At 47.2% G+C, this 17,651-nt stretch overlaps 6 protein-coding genes across 6 annotated transcripts; 1 reads left to right on the forward strand and 5 right to left on the reverse strand.

Moving 5' to 3' along the window:
* Positions 1-1,087: 1,087 nt before the first annotated feature.
* On the reverse strand, positions 1,088-1,537 carry F9C07_3368 (uncharacterized protein; the record flags this gene model as incomplete). The annotated part of the gene is made up of 2 exons (XM_041292553.1): positions 1,088-1,384; positions 1,445-1,537. 2 exons carry the CDS (start codon positions 1,535-1,537, stop codon positions 1,088-1,090), a joined length of 390 nt encoding a protein of 129 aa, XP_041145687.1.
* A 1,171-nt stretch (positions 1,538-2,708) lies between these two features.
* Positions 2,709-3,969, reverse strand: F9C07_2283010 (3' exoribonuclease family, domain 1-domain-containing protein). The gene is made up of 2 exons (XM_041292554.2): positions 3,709-3,969; positions 2,709-3,644 (listed from the first exon to the last, which is right to left on the reverse strand). Exons 1-2 carry the CDS (start codon positions 3,845-3,847, stop codon positions 2,809-2,811), a joined length of 975 nt encoding a protein of 324 aa, XP_041145688.1. The 5' UTR covers positions 3,848-3,969; the 3' UTR covers positions 2,709-2,808.
* On the reverse strand, positions 3,970-9,306 carry F9C07_2283011 (phosphatidylethanolamine N-methyltransferase). The gene is made up of 4 exons (XM_041292555.2): positions 8,516-9,306; positions 5,798-8,384; positions 5,645-5,735; positions 3,970-5,581 (listed from the first exon to the last, which is right to left on the reverse strand). The coding sequence occupies exons 1-4, from the start codon at positions 8,694-8,696 to the stop codon at positions 5,525-5,527; spliced, it is 2,916 nt and encodes a 971-aa protein (XP_041145689.1). The 5' UTR covers positions 8,697-9,306; the 3' UTR covers positions 3,970-5,524.
* A 1,770-nt stretch (positions 9,307-11,076) lies between these two features.
* On the reverse strand, positions 11,077-13,022 carry F9C07_2283012 (porphobilinogen deaminase, dipyromethane cofactor binding domain-containing protein). The gene is made up of 3 exons (XM_071510602.1): positions 12,396-13,022; positions 12,188-12,318; positions 11,077-12,155 (listed from the first exon to the last, which is right to left on the reverse strand). Exons 1-3 carry the CDS (start codon positions 12,658-12,660, stop codon positions 11,592-11,594), a joined length of 960 nt encoding a protein of 319 aa, XP_071366266.1. The 5' UTR covers positions 12,661-13,022; the 3' UTR covers positions 11,077-11,591.
* Positions 13,023-13,704: 682 nt separating this feature from the next.
* On the forward strand, positions 13,705-14,281 carry F9C07_3373 (uncharacterized protein; the record flags this gene model as incomplete). Its single annotated transcript, XM_041286186.2, has 2 exons — positions 13,705-13,881; positions 13,943-14,281. The coding sequence occupies 2 exons, from the start codon at positions 13,705-13,707 to the stop codon at positions 14,279-14,281; spliced, it is 516 nt and encodes a 171-aa protein (XP_041145691.2).
* A 129-nt stretch (positions 14,282-14,410) lies between these two features.
* On the reverse strand, positions 14,411-16,068 carry F9C07_2283015 (uncharacterized protein; the record flags this gene model as incomplete). Its single annotated transcript, XM_071510603.1, has 3 exons — positions 15,828-16,068; positions 15,640-15,768; positions 14,411-14,557 (listed from the first exon to the last, which is right to left on the reverse strand). The coding sequence occupies exons 1-3, from the start codon at positions 15,975-15,977 to the stop codon at positions 14,411-14,413; spliced, it is 426 nt and encodes a 141-aa protein (XP_071366267.1). The 5' UTR covers positions 15,978-16,068.
* Positions 16,069-17,651: the final 1,583 nt, after the last annotated feature.

Here is a 17,651-nt window from a genome sequence, read left to right on the forward strand (position 1 = left end):
TTGACTCCTCCCGCGGTTGCCTGACAGCCATCATATTATGTGGATGGGAGAGGGCTGGAGTCCTAGCAACGCTCTGAATTATAGCCTATAGGTATGTCTGTAGGTAGCGTACTGTAAGAAATGTACGTATGGCTGACAGATCTGTAGAAAATAATCACAAGTCTATCATTGACCAAGGATATGTTATTGGGCACCGTTCTTTCACCTTTGGCGTAAAAAAAAAAAAAATACTATTTACGAACCGCCCCCCGGCACCGAACTAACAGGATTTGGTATACACGTCAACGATCCTAATCAGCAACGGAAGTGTCGCCAAAGGACTGAAGTGCACTAGGGCCATTTCCGGTAAATAAGACGGCACCTTCTGTTGATCCCTGCGGGTCCAGAACCCAACCCGTTCATTTAAGGATTCTTGATCTATGAAGCGTGAGTTCCTACCAAACGGGACGTTTGCTATCATAATCCTGATTAAGTATGAATATCACGATCAATCGCATCGTCCATGACTCGCCACAGTCAAGCTATTTCAATTAGCGTCTTTCGATCATCCTCTATGCGGCTAGTGCCTATGTGATGGGAGCTTTGACTGACAGGTATCACACTTGACAGCCAACGAAGGACGCTTTCGATGTGCTCAGCTCTGAATCACCTCCGAGACACTTCGGCAAAGGCTGGCTGAACCGTGCATATGACATACTAACGGTCGTTAGTCTTAGCCAAGGAACTTCAAAGTCAGCTCCAGGGAACGCAAGGATGCCTTGGGTAAATCGAAAGTCGATCTATGAGCTATCAAAGACAGCAGTCTACTTTATCAATAGGTCTACGTTGCTTGCATACGCATACACCACGCGGTTCACCGAAGTCTTCAATTCTTTGTCTCAGCTATCTAAGCCCCATCATGACGAACGTACCGTTCAAAAACACCGCCCGCTTTCACAGCCTCACTACCCATAAAATCATCCCGCTTGATCCAAAAGCAGCATGTTCACCAATTACCCGTCATATCTCCAAGTTTGACACCTCATAACTCTTCGACCATGCTCCTCGCAATTACAATGTCAGGACGCATGTACAGTGCTAGCCTGACCTAACTTTCCTCCGCAGTAGGGTTGCTCTCGTCATTGTTTTCAGCGACGCCATCGTCTTCAGGCTCACTTCTGATCTTCCGCTTCACACAGCGTTTCTTCGCAGGTGAGGCTGTCTTCGCGGGAGAGGGGGTAGGCGTAGACGCGGCAGGTGTAGACGCGGCAGACGGTTCACCCGCGTTGGGATCGCCAGAGCCCTCGGCCATTTCTTTCTCGATTCTGGCTTTCAAGCGGGCCCAACGCATACGCGCGGCTGGGACATTGATGTTTGAAGCATCAGCGACGGCATTGAAATTGATCTGTAAAGTAGATGTGAGAATCACATGTCACAAAATGCCTTTGGGAACAAGGGAGCTTACAGTATTGACCCCTCCTGAGTTAATTAGACATAGATACAGGAACACAAGGTGTTCATCAGTCTTCGGTTTGGCGCGCGGGTTGGCAGACTTCATGATGGGCTTGTAGTGTAGCTAAAGTCGTTTTATCTTGTGTATGAGGTGGGGTTGACTGAGCCTGTGTATGAATAGGCAGGGTACTTGTGATGAGAAGAATGTAAGGTGTGGGAGAAACACCACAAAGCTGCGTTGTTCTGGTGAATAGGGTGAATGCAAGCTCTCAAGCTCCCACTGGCCACTGGCAATTCATTCACCTGGTAAACGACTAGGTCAAAAGCATTGCAACACCCATTTAAACCCTTAATAGATTATCAAAATTAAAAGCCTTTGAGCTCAAAATAAGGAGTAAGCTTTGATTCCTCAGCATAGTAATAGTATATCATCCACGTGCTTTATATACAGCTCAAGGTCTGCGTGTCCAGTATAGAACTAGGCAATTTGATGTCCTGATCAAAGGCAGTATTCTCCATAGCTTAAATAGCCTACCTAAAACACTTAGTATGTATTCCCGATACCCCATCTAGAAAGGGCGTCGGATATAGCTCCTTTAGTTTTTTTTTTCAAAGTAAGTATCAGAGGTTTTTTTAACAGTGTTTAAATTAGGCGAATAGGGCCGGCCGATTTAGAATCTACTATATCTTTGAAGCCATGTCTGGGCCTGTTTAGATATATGGATCTGAGCGTTACCTTATTGGAAGTCTAGACTTGTAGATTGGTAGGAGACATTTTCCCTGGTAGGTAATATAGGAATTTTGAATAGACCCTATTCCTGGCTAATCATCCCGTTCTAGAATGATTGGTTCTAACTGGCCACTATTCTCTACAGCAGCGTCTAGGACCGAGCGCATTTTCACTTTTCTATCTTCTAATATAATATCCGCGCAGAATCTCCTGTAAGATTAAGCTAGAGACGCTATAAGAGGTACTAACAATCAGTACTCTGAGTACTGGCTTATTCTAGGCCTTTAGTAGTAAGCCACGTTCTATCTGAGATATATAGTGTTTAGCTGCCTAACTGAGCTTTATAAACCTCCTGTACCGAGCGCCTGATTCTAGACTATTTTGTTTCTGAGAGTGTTCTATCTAGTAGATAGTAGAACACGTAACACCAAAGTCTTGGGTGAGTTTAGTGATATTTACTGGCAAGGTGTGGTATTACTTTTGGTCCACTACTGTAACTGTCAGTCTGGTAACCCAGCCATGGCTACGGTACTTCGAACAAAACAAAGGACACCCAGAACCCATTTACATTCAATGCTAAGAAGAAAATTGACAGTGGATATATTAGAGCATGCAATGACATTTCATCTTGATCTTGAACCAGTAGTTTATTGTGTAGCACCTCCCCCAGGAGCCAGACCCGCAAAGCGCTCCGCAGACTCTCTGACAGCCTCTGCCAGGACGGAATGTGCCCCCCGAGCAGCATCCACAGCACCATCTAACAGTGCTTCGTGTCCAGAGCGCTTATCATCGGGTCCTAACAGCGCCTTTGAGCTGTCTCCCTTGAGCCAAATCTCTGTAATTTCATCTCTGGAAGACATATAAGCGACCACACATGCGGACAATATGGCCTTGTGTTCCGCTGGATCTGTGTCTAACATCAACTTCGGCTTGGCTTCGCCGTCTTCTGATTCGTCGGCCACAATAGCAGCCACACCGCCAGCAATGAGATCAAGGCAATCAATACGAGCGTCTGAGATGGCAGCAGACGCAGCGGTAATACATCCAGCAAGAACATTCATCATTCCCCATGGAGCATCATGAGAGTCGGGCGCATCGCCCCACCAACGGTCATCTTCTGCTTCTAGGATGGTGATAGTGATATCGAGTCCACTCTTCGGCCACCGCTCAGCGACAATCACCCCTCTCAGGGCGGTCTCTAGGTGTACTCCAAGATCTCGTTCGCTGGCATCGCGGATATGTCCTTTCCTCTTGCGGGCGGCGAACGGAGCATATTTGATGTGAGTTGTAAGGACTAGGTTGGGGGAGAACGTAGCAGAGCGAGGAAGCGGTTTCGGTCCATGGACTGTGCAGGCGAGTTTCAATGCTGAGGAGGGGGGGATGAGAGACTTGGGTGACGAGCGTGCGGCGGCGAGAGAAGCCGAAGGTTCATATTCAAGATAGGCGGATCCAGAAGCAGAAGGAATGAGGCCAGTTTTCAAGACTAGGTTTAATCCACGTAAGTCCAAGCACTACATTAACCGTCACAGGAGGGTGGTAAATCTTACAGATTTTCCGCAATTCATTAGGTTGCCTCTGACGTTGTGGTCGGCCAGTCGCAATATCGGAGGCGGAGTTTAGAGACGAGGCAAAAACTGCAGGCCTCGTGCCGCTGGGCGGCCCATTGATTCTTCTTCGGTCAGTCATTACACATTACTTGGCATCCGATAAAATAATTGATGAAGGATGCGACGAGCGAATACGTCGTTAAGACTGAAGACTTGAAGTCAGCTTGGGAAGCTGGTTTCGAGGCCCAGAAATGGAAATCTACAATTTTGGAGGGATGTTTGTTCTGTTTGCCTGCGTTGCACAAGTGGAGTCGACGCCAATTTTTCCTTCCTTTTTCTACCCTTCCGCGCTTCTCTTCTCTCTCTTCCTTTCTTACTTTCCCACACAAAAAACCGAGAGGTTTTCTGCTTAATGATGCAGTCCTATCTAAATATTTGATCATTATGATTCAACAACAATAGTATCTCGGTACTAACATTCTTATTTGTGAGTCTCCAATTCAGTCTACAACAATTACTACATTCTGTATGAGGAAAACTATCCAAAACTTCTGTTCGGCGACAAACGAATGGGCCTTTGAACAACATGCACTACCATCTGACAATAACCCCTCACATTCATTTTGTTATGATCAACATGCTTGGCTATATGCTAATGGAATGTTAAGACAGGGTTGAGCAACAAATTTTTTACAGAATTTGAAATTAACAAGGTATGTTTTCAATATTTTTTCTCCCTCATATCTCCTTTCATGATGTAAAAAAGTTTTTATTCAGTTCTGCTTCTGCAAATACATTGAAGAAAACTAAACCATACCAAACCTTCTGATACCATTGGAAGCTTCACACATTGTCATCTACTCATCGATGCCATGAAACAACTCGCTGACAGCTTCAAGAACCATAACAGGAATACCACCTCATCTGTCCAAACCAAAACAACCAGTAGGTATGCAAAACTTCATCACACTTGAACACACCTACCATCCAACCTTTATGATGACAACTAGTCAATCCATTCAATGATCTCCTTTGGAGAATCTCCCCTCGAGCTTGCGTCGGCCAACACGCAGTGTCTATTACAATGATCCATTCGTCCATCTCCCTCATACTGGACCATTTGTCTACCGTCGAAAGATGGTGTGACGACTGGGAGGAAGGTTGTGGAGTTTCGGATAGTGGGCTCATATCGTTGTATGTCTGCGCTGTCTCTGTTAGTTTTGTATGCTATGCTTGACTTGTGTCAGTTTCTATGCCTCGACTTGCTGTTCGTTTTGACGGCTTGGAGAGGGGTAGCGATTGGCAGGGGATGGGATGAATTAACCGGCTTGGCTGATCAATTCGTTACAACTGCCCTGTATATCGGGTAGTTCCTTACGATTACACACTGCGCTTCTTGATAGCACATTGTGCTGACAGATGGACAGATTGTAGACTTGTGCTCGAAAACTATATAGACGCAAATGTGTTGGCCACCTTTGGCAGAAATAATGAAATCACTTCCTTTAAACATTTTTGGTCCCTCCTATCTATTGCTGTAGATCATCTAGCCGTAAAAGAAAATAGTATTTCATATTCATGATATGTACGGGGCGAGGTTAATGCATAGCTAAACAGTACATCTTGGATGCAGAAAAAGTAAGCAAGTGTGTCCACTCGCTTCCTAGCCATTCCTCGTTCTCTTGATGATTTTACGTTGAAGCCTCCTTCCCAATAATAATCGCAGACACCACACAATCATGTCCAGAAGTTTGTCGTGGCGCATATCAAGTATATCATATCGTTGATTAGAGAAGCACCAAGTGACTTTTACACCTTACTCTTTCCTCTCGGTCGGGGTGGACGCGCCGTTTCTTGACATGCTGTAAGGAGCCTGTAGAAGATAGGAGTTAGTGATCAAGCGGTGGTCTTGGGATATATATATGTGTGTGCATACCAGGACCCTCTTCGCATTGCACACCCTCCAGGCGAGGTTGCGGACAGTCCCATCGGCCTGAACAACTCCAGGTGCGAATTCAACACCAAACCTGTGGCCAAAAGTTAGTATGAGTGCAAAGAAAATGACTATCCAGGGGAAAAAAAAACTCACATTTGGTGTACGGCGAATACAACCCGCTTAGCGAATTTACCGTCGCGCTCCACCAGACTTCCGAACGGCTCGTCTACGGCCTCTGGAGCGATCTCCGGATCCCGATCGAAGCAGCTGCGGATGACGGGTAAGAGGCTCTTCTCCACGGACGCTTGTGTAAGTTCATGGTCATCCTCCTCTTCATATCGACCAATGCGAATCTCAAATGGTCTGGAGATTGCCATGACGTTATGTTTGGCATTATGATGATAGCGGAATTCGAAGACGCCTTGTGTCCAGAAAAGTTTGTCACCTGAGAATATAACCTCGCCGGTTGCAAGATCGCGCTTGTCCCCATCCTGCTGTTGTGTAGCCTTGATAACAACATCGCTTTTAACAATTCCCTTTTCACATGTCAAGTTATCGTAGGCGCCTTCATTGACGGCAATCCACCTTCCTTGAGACGAAACCCGGGTAACTTCACGGGATGTATTATCGGTGACCTTGTACAAGCCAATCCAGTCCTTCTTGCTATGATTCAGAGGTGCAGTCCACTTGACCCGAATCGGCGCACCATATTCGAACACAAGGTTTTTCAGGTCACCACGTCTATCAAGGGGCATGCGAGCGTTAGCGCCCTCTCTACCAGTGCTTTGATCATGTTCAGCCAAAGAGGATGAGTCAGTGCCTTCAACTTCTAGGGAATAGTCCCGCGAATCATATCCGGCTAGATCTTCGTCAATGCGTGAGATGGTGACACGGGCGGGGTAACTCTGGAAGAGAGCAGTGGTATCCTTCACGAATGTGTTGACACCATTAGCGAGTTTCGGTCGTGCCGTCTCGATAATCTCTTCGATAAACTCGAATGACTCGTCGAAGATCTTATCCACGCTGCCGTGGAGCTGTCTAAGAGTAGGTGGCAGTGACTTTTTCAGGCTTTTCACAAGCCCCGCATCCTGTCGCAGACTCTGGCCATACAGCTTCTGCATATGCGGACGCTCGATAAATTGGATGAAAGCTAGGCTGAGAATGTGACTGAGAAGGGCCAGGAAAGTTATGGCCCCGCTGCTGGTGATAAGAACCGCGCCCCAGACGCCGGCCAGACCCAGTACACGCTCAGGGTTGTTCAAGAAACGATAGATCCCATTATACGTCAACTTAGACGAGCCATCAAAGAAGAAGTCACCGTAGAACCAGCCAAATTCACCAAGAGACTCATAGATGCTGACCGAAGTCCAAATTTGTAAACTAATGAGGCCTGCTCCCAAGACATGGCGGAGCAAGACCAGGCCGTACCCCCAATCAGCAGGAAAGTTGTACATCTTCCATACTGCAGCAATGAAACTGGCGTAACACATGATCATGCTCAAATGATACGTGCCTTTCCACTGATTCCATGCCTCCTGAGGAGTTTCACCATACTTAACGAAGTGTCGGGTCCAGGCCTTATGATTCGACTGGCGATGGAGCATGTACCCCACACCGATCGAGAACCAAAGTCTCCACACAGCAGCGTTAGCTACGAAAAGAAATTGGTACCAAGGTGTAGAGGGTGTCAACACTGTGAGAGCAAATACGAGGAACTGGATAAGAACAGATGAAGTATCCGTTATCCGATACAGGTCCAGATTGTGGAGTCCTAATAGCTCATGGACTGACTGCGGTGGGCTGCTTGAAAAGGTTGGCGCGTGGGGGATTTGTTCATCAATCGGCGTTGGCGCAATGGGAGAATCGGCAGTGCGGCTTGAGACAGATCCAGTTTCCTGCTCTGCTGAACGCTTGCGGGACGGTGGAGGATTGTACGTCTTGTCAATATGTGGGTTCTCGACAAGCACTAGGAAAGCGAATTGAGCCGCATGGGCGATTATAGAAATGAAAAGCACTTTATAGCTCGCGGCCATCAGGGAGATACCGTAATAGCCAGCGTAGCCAACCGAATACATTGGATGGGGTGCCATCTCGAAGACGCCGTCGAACGTCAGTTCCTGGTCAATGAGATAAAAGAAATCGCCCCAGTACCAGGCAAAGTCCTTTACCACCCGATGAGCGTCGAGCTTGACCCAAAGGTTGAACAGCACCAACACGATACCGGCGGACCATCGCAGGACAGTCATCAACACGCTCTCGTTGACAGGGTGGTGACTACAAGCTATCGCAAAGAGACAGTAGGACACGAAGTCGCACATTAGTATCAGATCCACAAGCCGTCTAAAAACGAGCCATGTGTTATACTCAATTGGGGCTTCATCGAATGAATAGTCGTGGGGAATCTTAGTTTCCAGCTCCCGCTTAAAAAAGTTGTACACGTTAGGATGGGGGTTCTTGCCCGTAGCGGGATTCACAAAGACCTTGGTTTTCTCAGCCCAGCGGACCAGTGTTTTGTGGTGAGATTGGTTATGAAGAAGCCATCCAATTCCAGCGTTGTAGGCCGCACGCCAGAAAAGGTAGATGATGGCAAAAACAGGCACCTTCGCACCAGTGGGAAGCTGCCATAGAAGAAGTATGTGAGCACCAAGGATTGCGAGAACAATCACGTCAGAGAGATTCTTTGGTTCCGAGGGGGACAAGAGTTGAGAGACCATGTCATGAGTTTGCGGCACCGTGAATACTGTTGAGGGGCACGAGTTAGCTTATTTATCCGCCATGACAGGCACAGATGCAACAATCACACATATTCCTTGGAGATATATAACCAATGCATAAAATAGGCTTTGATTCTCGAGGAAGAAAAGCACGTACCGGTACCATCAGGTGTCCGACCAAATGTCTTGCAGTCCTTACCAGTCTTGTCCTTGAGCTCTACGTCACCAGTGGCCGTGAGGGCCTCGGGACTAAGAGTCGAGGTAGACTGAGAGGCCACATTCCTCTCCCGAAGGCCCTCATCATCGATTCGGGTGCTTGTTGAAAGTCCACGATCCATGATTGAGACTCAGCAGAGCAAAATGTTGAAAAAGCGGCGAGGGATCAAGGGTAGGGGCAGAAGCATGTGAGAGGGGGAACAGGGCGGGTTTTATTTTATGTTCTATGATTGGCCTGCGTCATGTGAAGCGGAGATCCACTGCGTTAGGTCAGGTCAATGGTTGCTGTGGTTAAAACAGCGCAAAATGCTGAAGCATTGGGTCGGTTTGGAAAATTTTGGAGAGAAGAAGTATTTTTCTTGTGAGGGATTTGGCCCATCGTTCTAATTTATGCCCTTAGCGAAACGTTGAGACAAGAGTGCGCAAGACAGCACCACGAGCACAATACTGCAGAAGTGGAACTCGCGGACTGGGGAAAGCAACAGCACTGGTTAGTGGCCTGGCAAGGCCAATCATGATGGCAGTGCGGGTTTCAGTTGGCAAGGGCAGAAAGGCCCGGAATGGAGAAGAAGGACCCGTCATTACCCTCCTGGGCATGGTTTATAGGATGTTGAGAGGAGTCGTGGCGCTAGTAATTTAAGGGTCTTAGTACAGAATACTAGTCCGTATATCGTTTGGTACAGGTTACCGTTGAACAGGACCTGTTCAACCAAACATACCCATGCAAATCAGAAATAGTATGAGCTCAATAAAACTTGATCTGATATATTGTAATTTATATCTCTATAACAATAATTTGTAACATCTATGTTTTCTTATAGTAACTGTTAACTGTTGTTGTTTAGTATATTGCTGGTCCGGTCCTAAATTCTGCCACCGCCTCCGAGCAAAGCGGTGGCAGAGGAAGAACACTATAGACGAAATGGCAACAAGAACTATATATCGTCAACATTATCAATAACCAGCAACCATGGACCGTAACTCAGGCTAAGATATCTTTTCTCAGCTTACTTTATCTTATCAGATTTCACATCTTTCACCCCTAAATGCTGTTTGATATCGAGGTAGACTTGCTCGATGGCTTCAGCCCTAATTAGGAATGGATGAGATCCATAATATAGAGTATGCATTTGCTCTGCTCTTTAGTAATGTAATTTGCGTTTTCCTAACTCCTCCTAGTCCTGAGATTGTGGCTTTCCCGATATGCTCTTTGCACAATATCATCTGTTCAAGGGAATAAATTACGTTTTGGTCGAACACTGCCGAACCTGGACCCTATCTGCTGAAACTGATAGAAGATGAATGTGGTCTCTCAATGTTTACTAATTAGGTCACAGATTGAGGAGCTCCCAAACAAGCATAAATAGATAGACAACAAAAACAAAACCTCCAAGACACACAGAGAAAAATTACTGCAGAGAAAAAGATATATGCGCTCCCCTCGCCTTTAGTGACTACTCCTGCTCCGCAAGATAGCAAAAATATGGCCCGATAATCTTTGCCCTAACATCCGAACTCTCCTTAAAGACTTTACAAATATTCTCCAAAGCTTCCTTATTGTTGCAAACCTCAGTCGGGCCACACCCACATGAATCACCGCACGTAGCAAGGCAAAACCCCTGGGCCATTTGGCTGCCGGGGGTGCCCCCGAAGGCGGCGCAGTTGGTCCCGCAGTCATCCACACAGCTACATGAGCAATCATCACGTTTGTCGAGGACCGGGGGGGTTGAACGTGTGCGGAGAAGGAATGCTAGCGGCTAGAGCACCACTTGAAAGGGAGATGAGGAGAGATATCGTGATGGTGGTGAAGCGCATTTTGTATAGCAGACTGGGACTTTCATCAGCTCATATCTTGGAAATTGGAAGGGATGGAGAAGAGACTGTACATGTGGATAGTTTTGGTTGATTACTGAGATGGGTTTCTTGTCTGGGGTTTCTCGTGATATTGCCTTGAATTGTAGATAGATAATCAGGTAACTTCACAGGAATCTCCCTTCCTTTTATAACCCTTCCTCACGCTGATTCCAAGATAATAATCAGGGAGTCTCTCCTCGCTCCATTCAATGTAGTTTGGTATTGCAAGGTTAAGTTGGTGGGCGTGGCTATGTTTCTAACCGATGTCAATCACTTATACATGTGAGCTAATGTGTTTAGTTCTGCAGCTACTCCACAATCTCATGCATTCCTGTAATCCTTCCTCTGCATACCATAATCAGCCCTAGCCAAGAGGGAGATCTGGGGTCTGGTTTGGCGAATAAGAACGGCTGGAGCCCATAATCCTCAATATCGACGTCCTGTCCCGGGCAAACTGCCTGAAGTAAGGGGGCTATGTATGCATCTGCTGCAGGGCCGTTGTCTAGCTATTCTAAAAGAACATGGGGTTTCGACCTGTCTATTGATAGGGTAGTTTATTTTGAGCAAGTCCTAGCCCTGTCTTGGCGTAGTTATGCTAATTTCTCCGTCATTAACGTTCTTCTTATCGGGCCGTGGAAGGCCTAAGGCGGGAGATGGCGAGGCGCAGAGAATTTGCTAGTTTAGGGCGCATTAAGCGGAGGGCCTGAGCTCGCTAAGGTAAAGACATACACAAGTGGACGACTTCAGAATTATTCTTCCGTATTTCCCATTCGAATCAAAAAATAATGTTAGAGGTGTTTTTTGACGTGACAAATTGCCTGACATACAAAGAAAATATTTTATATACATATTCCACTCACAACCAATCCAGGAACTCCGGAGAGCATCCGCCCCGGAGCGAACAATAATCTCAGTCGACTCAAAGGCCATGTCCTTGAAGCTGAACACCCCACAGCGCGGGCAGCATTGATCGTAGCGAACTCACCGGACACCTGCATAGCGACAATTCTAGAGCCGTCTATTTGTGCCCATAAAATCCCCGCTACTATACAGCTGGCGGGATTTTTTATGAACTAACAAGAACGAACACAACAGCCGTTTCCTCTCCCCCTCCCCTAAAATAAGAAGAGCGCCAGCACAGAATCTCTGATACGTAACCCAGATCAGTTCTTGGGAGGTCGGTTGGCATTGATATTGTTCAAAACCTCCCCAGCACCAGCCTTGACCAGTCTAGCCGCGAGTTCTTTCCCGAGTGCCGTTGCTTCCTCGACAGTTTTAACATTCGAGACAATAGTGTCCTCGACACTCTTAGTACCGTCCAAACTAACAACGATAGCATGTATGCTCAAGGCACCCGCAGAAATCCACTCCGTTTCCACCCCAATGGGAGCACTACACCCACCCTCAAGGGTCCTCATAAGAGACCTCTCAGCGAGACAAGCAAGAGTGGAACGCTGGTCAGCCAACTGACCCAGCAATTCCTGCATCTTCCTGTCTCCCTTGCGAATTTCCAAGCCCAGGGCACCTTGTCCGACAGCGTGGAGAATACCCCCATCTTTAGAGCCCAGGTACTGGCTAATCCGATGCTCAAGGCCTACCCGCTCAAGGCCCGCAGCAGACATCACCATGCATGTGTACTCGCTATCGGAATTGTCCACCTTAGCGAGACGAGTCTCTACATTGCCGCGGAGATTGGCAAAGCGGAGATGGGGATAGAGACGGCGGAGCTGGCTGAGCGCCGGACGGATGAAGTGCCTACCACGGCGCCCTCGGGGAGGCTCTTCAAGCTCGTGTAGGGCAGGCCAGCCTTCACGATCAAGGCATCCCGGGGATCATCACGGGGCGGAATAGCTGCGAGCTCACAGGAGTCGGGAAGGCTCGTTGGCATGTCTAACCCCGGTCAACAGTCGACGTTTGGTCTGCGGTTGAGCATGATGATTCAGAGATGGGAAAGATATGTTAATCACCTTTTAGACAGTGCACAATGACATCCAGTTCGCCGGCATTGAGCTTTTCCTCTAGCTCTGTAGTCCAGAGACTCTTGGCACCGAAGTTATACAGCGCCGTTAACTGGTCTCGATCACCCAGCGTGCGGAGGGCTTCAATTTCAAACGATCGACCCGGGGCAATCTTTTGCAGGCAATTCCGAATGCCCTCCGCCTGGACCATGGCCAGGTTGGATCGTCGGGTCCCGATCCGGAGTGGCGGCTGAGGTGTCGGAGATGTTTCCATTTTATGATATTCCCGGGCGATAAAGGGAAGGGGGCTTAGGAGAAAGGGCAAGCAGTAAAGAAAGAGAAGGATATGGTCCTACACACCCACAAAAGCCAGAAAGACCCGTCTTAAAGTAGAAGGACATCTACATACGGCGCTAAAAGGTTGAAATACGGACGGAGAAGTACTCCTTACCGAATCGACAATTTAGCGCTCTTTACCGGTACCCTAGTCTCTCCACCCCCCTGCAGAAACCAGGCTCATACAGATGAGTAGAAATTGTCGGGTATCGCCGGTGAAAATATAGAGTTCATGTCAAAGAAATGACTATTATAATTAAGTCAACCACTGGATGGTTCCAACTGGCTTTGATTAGCGGAACGAAAAGAGACATAGCGGTTATCTAATCGGCTATACTTCGGAGTATTCGAATCTAATTTAGAACTAGTATGGGTCAAAATGCCACCTCATAGAGGTGTCAAACTCATCCGTGCTTACAGCCAAGGGTCCAAGACCGCTGTCCAGAATCAAGACGCTGGACCCTGACACTACTCCGGAGTCAAGCTCTCGCAAAGATCCGAGGTGGGTCAATACGCTGCGCGTTTCAACTGAGAATTGCCGCTGGTACTGTGTCATGGTAATAATGAGGATAATGAGTGGCGGAAATACTTAGTCGGTGGGCCTCTGGCGAGATTCGCATCTCACTTAATGTTTTCTAATCATTTAGGCGAAGCCGCGCAAACGACCGACAGTGTGGAGAGTGGAGTTAGGGTTGCATCCGGAGAGTAAGAGGTTATGTCAACGATGGCAGCGACATATGCTGGGCCACCGCTAGCAAACGGTCTCCAGCCCCTATCTTGTCTACGCTGCGCGCACCGCAAAGTACGCTGTGATCGGGTGGTCCATTGCTCCAATTGCATCAGACACAATGCTGTGTGTGATTTTTCCCAGCCCAAAACGGAGAAACGTCAGCGCAGAAAGGTGGCCGTCGCTTCCCCTCGTCACGGAACAAGCTGCGCACCGGACTTGACCGGTATAAGGCTGTCAAGAATCTAAGTGTGGATGTCGATACCACCGCCGACTCTTTACAGGGGGCCATCACTCATTCTCCTCGCCGGAACAAGACCCCTTCACGGGAAACAAATAGACGCTGCTGTTGCTCCCAATGGCCAACTGATTGTCATGGGAAAGCGGAGTCGTTACGTCGAGGGCGATCTGTGGACTAGGATAGGGCAAGAGGTGTGATATTCCGTTGTAATCCATCGACTGTATCGAAGGACAGTACTAAGACCTGAATTAGCTAAATGATGGGGCCATGTTTCCAGACTCATCCTCTAACAAAGAGGATGATGAAGAAGTTGCATCTGACACACAGGTTGGGTACAAGGCAAGCGCACTCGCTCTCCGTCTCTCGCCGCAGACTCCTTCTATAGAATCGTACTACCCCACCAAGCAGCATTTTCGCATATTGTGGCCAATATACCTGTCCAACATCCGCCCCGTCACAATGATCTTGCACGCGCCCTCTGAGGGCGAGAAACTGACGAAAGCCGTTGAGGGTCACGGAAACACGTCGAGAATTGCAGTCACTGATGTTCGCAATTTTGATGTGTGCCCTCACGTCTGTCACGGATGCTGAATGTACTCGATTACTGGGCGAGAAGAGACCGGTCCTTCGATCTAGATATCGTCGAAGCTACGAGATAGCATTGAATAAAGCCAATTACCTCATGTCCTGCAGCATAAGTGTGCTCCAGGCTTACAGCATTTACCTGGTGAGTCTGCAAGCAAATTTCTGATGTCGATCAGGGGCATCAAATGGCCGGACCAGATCCACAATAGCTTCTGATTTTGACGGCAGCATACGGCGGAGGATTGACTCAATGTCTCCTAGCTCAACACGCTGTCCATGAATCTAAAAGTACGTGTGTTATGAGAGACAAAGTGGGTATTGTATGCGTCCTACGCACCTTGACTTGAGCATCGGCCCGCCCACATATTGACAGACTACCATCTTATCTCGTATCTTCCCAGGTCTCCCATTTGTAAGTATCTGCAACCTGTGGCAGCAGCTCGTTCTTACGCCCAAACAGGCGGTCTGATGAAAGTTTGGGCGGTCTCCTCCGCATCATTCAGATACCCAGTCGCTGGTTCATGACTTTCAAAGACAATCTCACCAACTGCACCTATGGGGACTAACTTGTTCACGTCTTGCGGATCCACAAGCCACGATAGTCCACCTATAGGAAACAGCAATAAATGCATAAGACCCAAATTGTAGAATCCTGGCCCCATTGTTGTACTCAGCGTTCCAACTGTAGGATTTGTGCTCCGACGTCAGGCGATTATGAGTATGCATTACACCTTGGGGTCGACCGGTGCTACCGCTCGTAAACACCACAAAGGCTAGATCATCAGACCTCACATCCACCATGCGCCATGCATCACCCCGAGGAATGGGAAGCCCGTCCATCAGATATGTTATCTGTGCTATAATCTAGAGATATATTATTGAGCCCATACTCTTTATACTAAAGCAGAGCTCAGCTAAATATTTACAGGTCCGTAGTATAGGATCTCATTACTCTTTTACAGGGATTACAGTTCTATCATCCTAGAGAAATGTTGTAAGATTAGGGGAAAGTGAGGGGTGCGCAGGGTGCGATATATCGACTACAGGCCTACATGTCCAGTTAGGAGGTAGGTGTCGTTTATGGAACCACCGACGGTCAACTATATTCCTATATAAGGTACTCTAGAATACTCGTTGAGGTGCTCATCTAACTAAAGTCCTCGGGATTGACCGTCTTCGACGTTATAGTAGTTTGAATTGCATTGGTTATGTGGGCTATCATTACCAAGACGACAAGTCTCGGAAATCGTGTTATTCCGGCAAGGAGCCCGGCCAAACCGCGGCCATAAACCCGGCAACATCTAATCTGTATACTATAACTAATGAGACACCGAAGTTTTATCATGAAGGCAGAGAAAACTCACAACCCAGCAGGTGTACGGACGGAAGTAGCCGCAGCTAAAGTTCGTGGTATCCATACTCTTCGCTTTGTTCCGGCAATCCGCCTGCTGATAACAACCACCTGCTTGGTAGTAGTCTGTCAAAGGATCACACTGCACTATCTTAATGACCAATTCAAAATCAAGATGACGGTATAAATTTTATAACGTACCCAGAAGTCTGTGGCACAATACTCCCAGTTACCGGCCTGGGCGGCCTTGGAAGTTGAATCTATTTGTTCTGCTTCCTTGAGATCAGTGCCGGGTGCGGCGAGTGTGGTGGCGGTCAAGGCGAGGGAGGTCAGGATAGAGATAAGTTGCATGGTGAAGTTCAGATCAAACTATTGATGGTTCTTTAGTGGTGAAAGATGGTGAGAGATGGACATTGATATTCGTGTTTTTCCTCAGTGCAAGAGTCACCTTTTATGTCTTTCTCAGTCCCCTGGACATAAGACTCATGACGTAAACAATGAGTGTGATTAGCCCTGCATGAACTAGTTGAAACTATTGAGTGGATGCTAATATATGTAGGCAGACCCTGTTTCCAGGCTGCAAGTGTGCGGCTGAAGAGGGGGCTGAATCAATAGATCGTGCCAAGACAACTGCGAGTTGGACCTTCGAATGAGAGAAATATACAGGTCCAACGGGTCTGCACGAATGAGCTCGGATATGCTGGACTACGTGGTTTGTGCTGGACCCTTGGAGACTGATCTGAGATACTCATTTGGTGGTTGTGGTTTTGTCTTGATCTACTTCGTGTGGAAGCGAAGCGAGACAAGCGACGGTATATTTCATCTTTCTGTAGGCTATAAATATCTACTGGGTTCAGTTTGTCTGGTACTATGATCATATTATCATATCTTGGTCTAATCAGACTGAATACCCAAACCCGCGCGCCATAGTTGAGTACACTCCGCCATTTCATTCCATGGTACCAAGGACTCGAGGGCTTTCCCACAGCGAACAATTTGTTGCCCCGATTGGGAGAAACATAGACCTGAATCCGAAGTAATGATGGATATTAATGCCACGTTACTGTTCTGTATTCCTAATCCTCGCAGCATAGCTTTAGGTAGTACAAAATGTTCGTGGGGCTTGCAACCTTGCAAGTCTTTAAGAGCTAAACTGTGTGGTTTGTTCCTCTTAAGGACCAGGACCACTAAGTAGATGTGGGCTTGGTATTCCGCCGTAACTCTTTCTGCTTTTTGTACCAGGCCCTTTATTCCTGCTCGCATTTACCCGCAGCCCCCTCTAGTTGCGCGTCACAGCGCCCTGAAGCCCCCGCCAGCACATTCGTCGCAAGAGGACCTCCATGTATGGCAGAACGCTACTGTTAAGCTATGATCCTCTGGCCCAAAGCACTTTCTTTGTCGACGGTCATACACATCCAAAGGTCCCGAAAAGCACTGAACGCCGGGGAAATGATGACGCAAAAGAGATCTTCCAGTATTGGGGTCCGCACGATCTCCTGAGACTGTTCTTATTTCTCCTCAGTCCAGCTCCCATCGGGGCGAACCGAAACAGATTTTACCTTCTTCTCACGGCTGCCTACGTCGATGGATTCGTTAAATCACAGGATTAGCCGACCTGGGAAAGGACGTAGTAGGGACTGTCAGTTTGTCCTTCACGGATCCTAGATCCAAGCGATAAATAGACGAGGGTACTAATTGAGATTAGTAATTAAAAACAAGAGAAGGAAAAGAATGTAGGCTTTATAAACCATAAAGTTCAAGTTCTATTATTTTAATAGTATATAATTGATTGCCTTATATTTAGTTAATTTTAAAATCTTAATTTATTGCTAGATTAGGGGCTGAAATTTATCTAATACTAGGCTCGATAAAGATTATTATCTTATAAGGTACACAGGATCCAAAAGTCTATTTATCTTAATTATTTTATCTTCTATCTTTAAGATTTTTATTTATAGTTAAGTCTAGGTAATATAATTTGGCCATGGGTTTTCTAATATATTTATTTACGAATACTATCGCCGG

This window comes from Aspergillus flavus, chromosome 4 (assembly GCF_009017415.1).
Source record: "Aspergillus flavus chromosome 4, complete sequence".
In the NCBI taxonomy this organism is placed as follows: Eukaryota; Fungi; Ascomycota; class Eurotiomycetes; order Eurotiales; family Aspergillaceae; genus Aspergillus; species Aspergillus flavus.

Coding starts and splice junctions, on each gene's coding strand:
- F9C07_2283012 (XM_071510602.1), bottom strand. CDS start 12,660: ATGGAAACATCTCCGACACCTCAGCCGCCACTCCGGATCGGGACCCGA. Junction 12,319..12,395: donor CATTGTGCACTGTCTAAAAG/GTGATTAACATA, acceptor GACCGGGGTTAG/ACATGCCAACGAGCCTTCCC. Junction 12,156..12,187: donor GCCTCCCCGAGGGCGCCGTG/GTAGGCACTTCA, acceptor GCGCTCAGCCAG/CTCCGCCGTCTCTATCCCCA.
- F9C07_2283010 (XM_041292554.2), bottom strand. CDS start 3,847: ATGACTGACCGAAGAAGAATCAATGGGCCGCCCAGCGGCACGAGGCCT. Junction 3,645..3,708: donor TAATGAATTGCGGAAAATCT/GTAAGATTTACC, acceptor GATTAAACCTAG/TCTTGAAAACTGGCCTCATT.
- F9C07_2283011 (XM_041292555.2), bottom strand. CDS start 8,696: ATGGATCGTGGACTTTCAACAAGCACCCGAATCGATGATGAGGGCCTT. Junction 5,736..5,797: donor GTATTCGCCGTACACCAAAT/GTGAGTTTTTTT, acceptor TTTTGGCCACAG/GTTTGGTGTTGAATTCGCAC. Junction 5,582..5,644: donor GCAATGCGAAGAGGGTCCTG/GTATGCACACAC, acceptor TATCTTCTACAG/GCTCCTTACAGCATGTCAAG.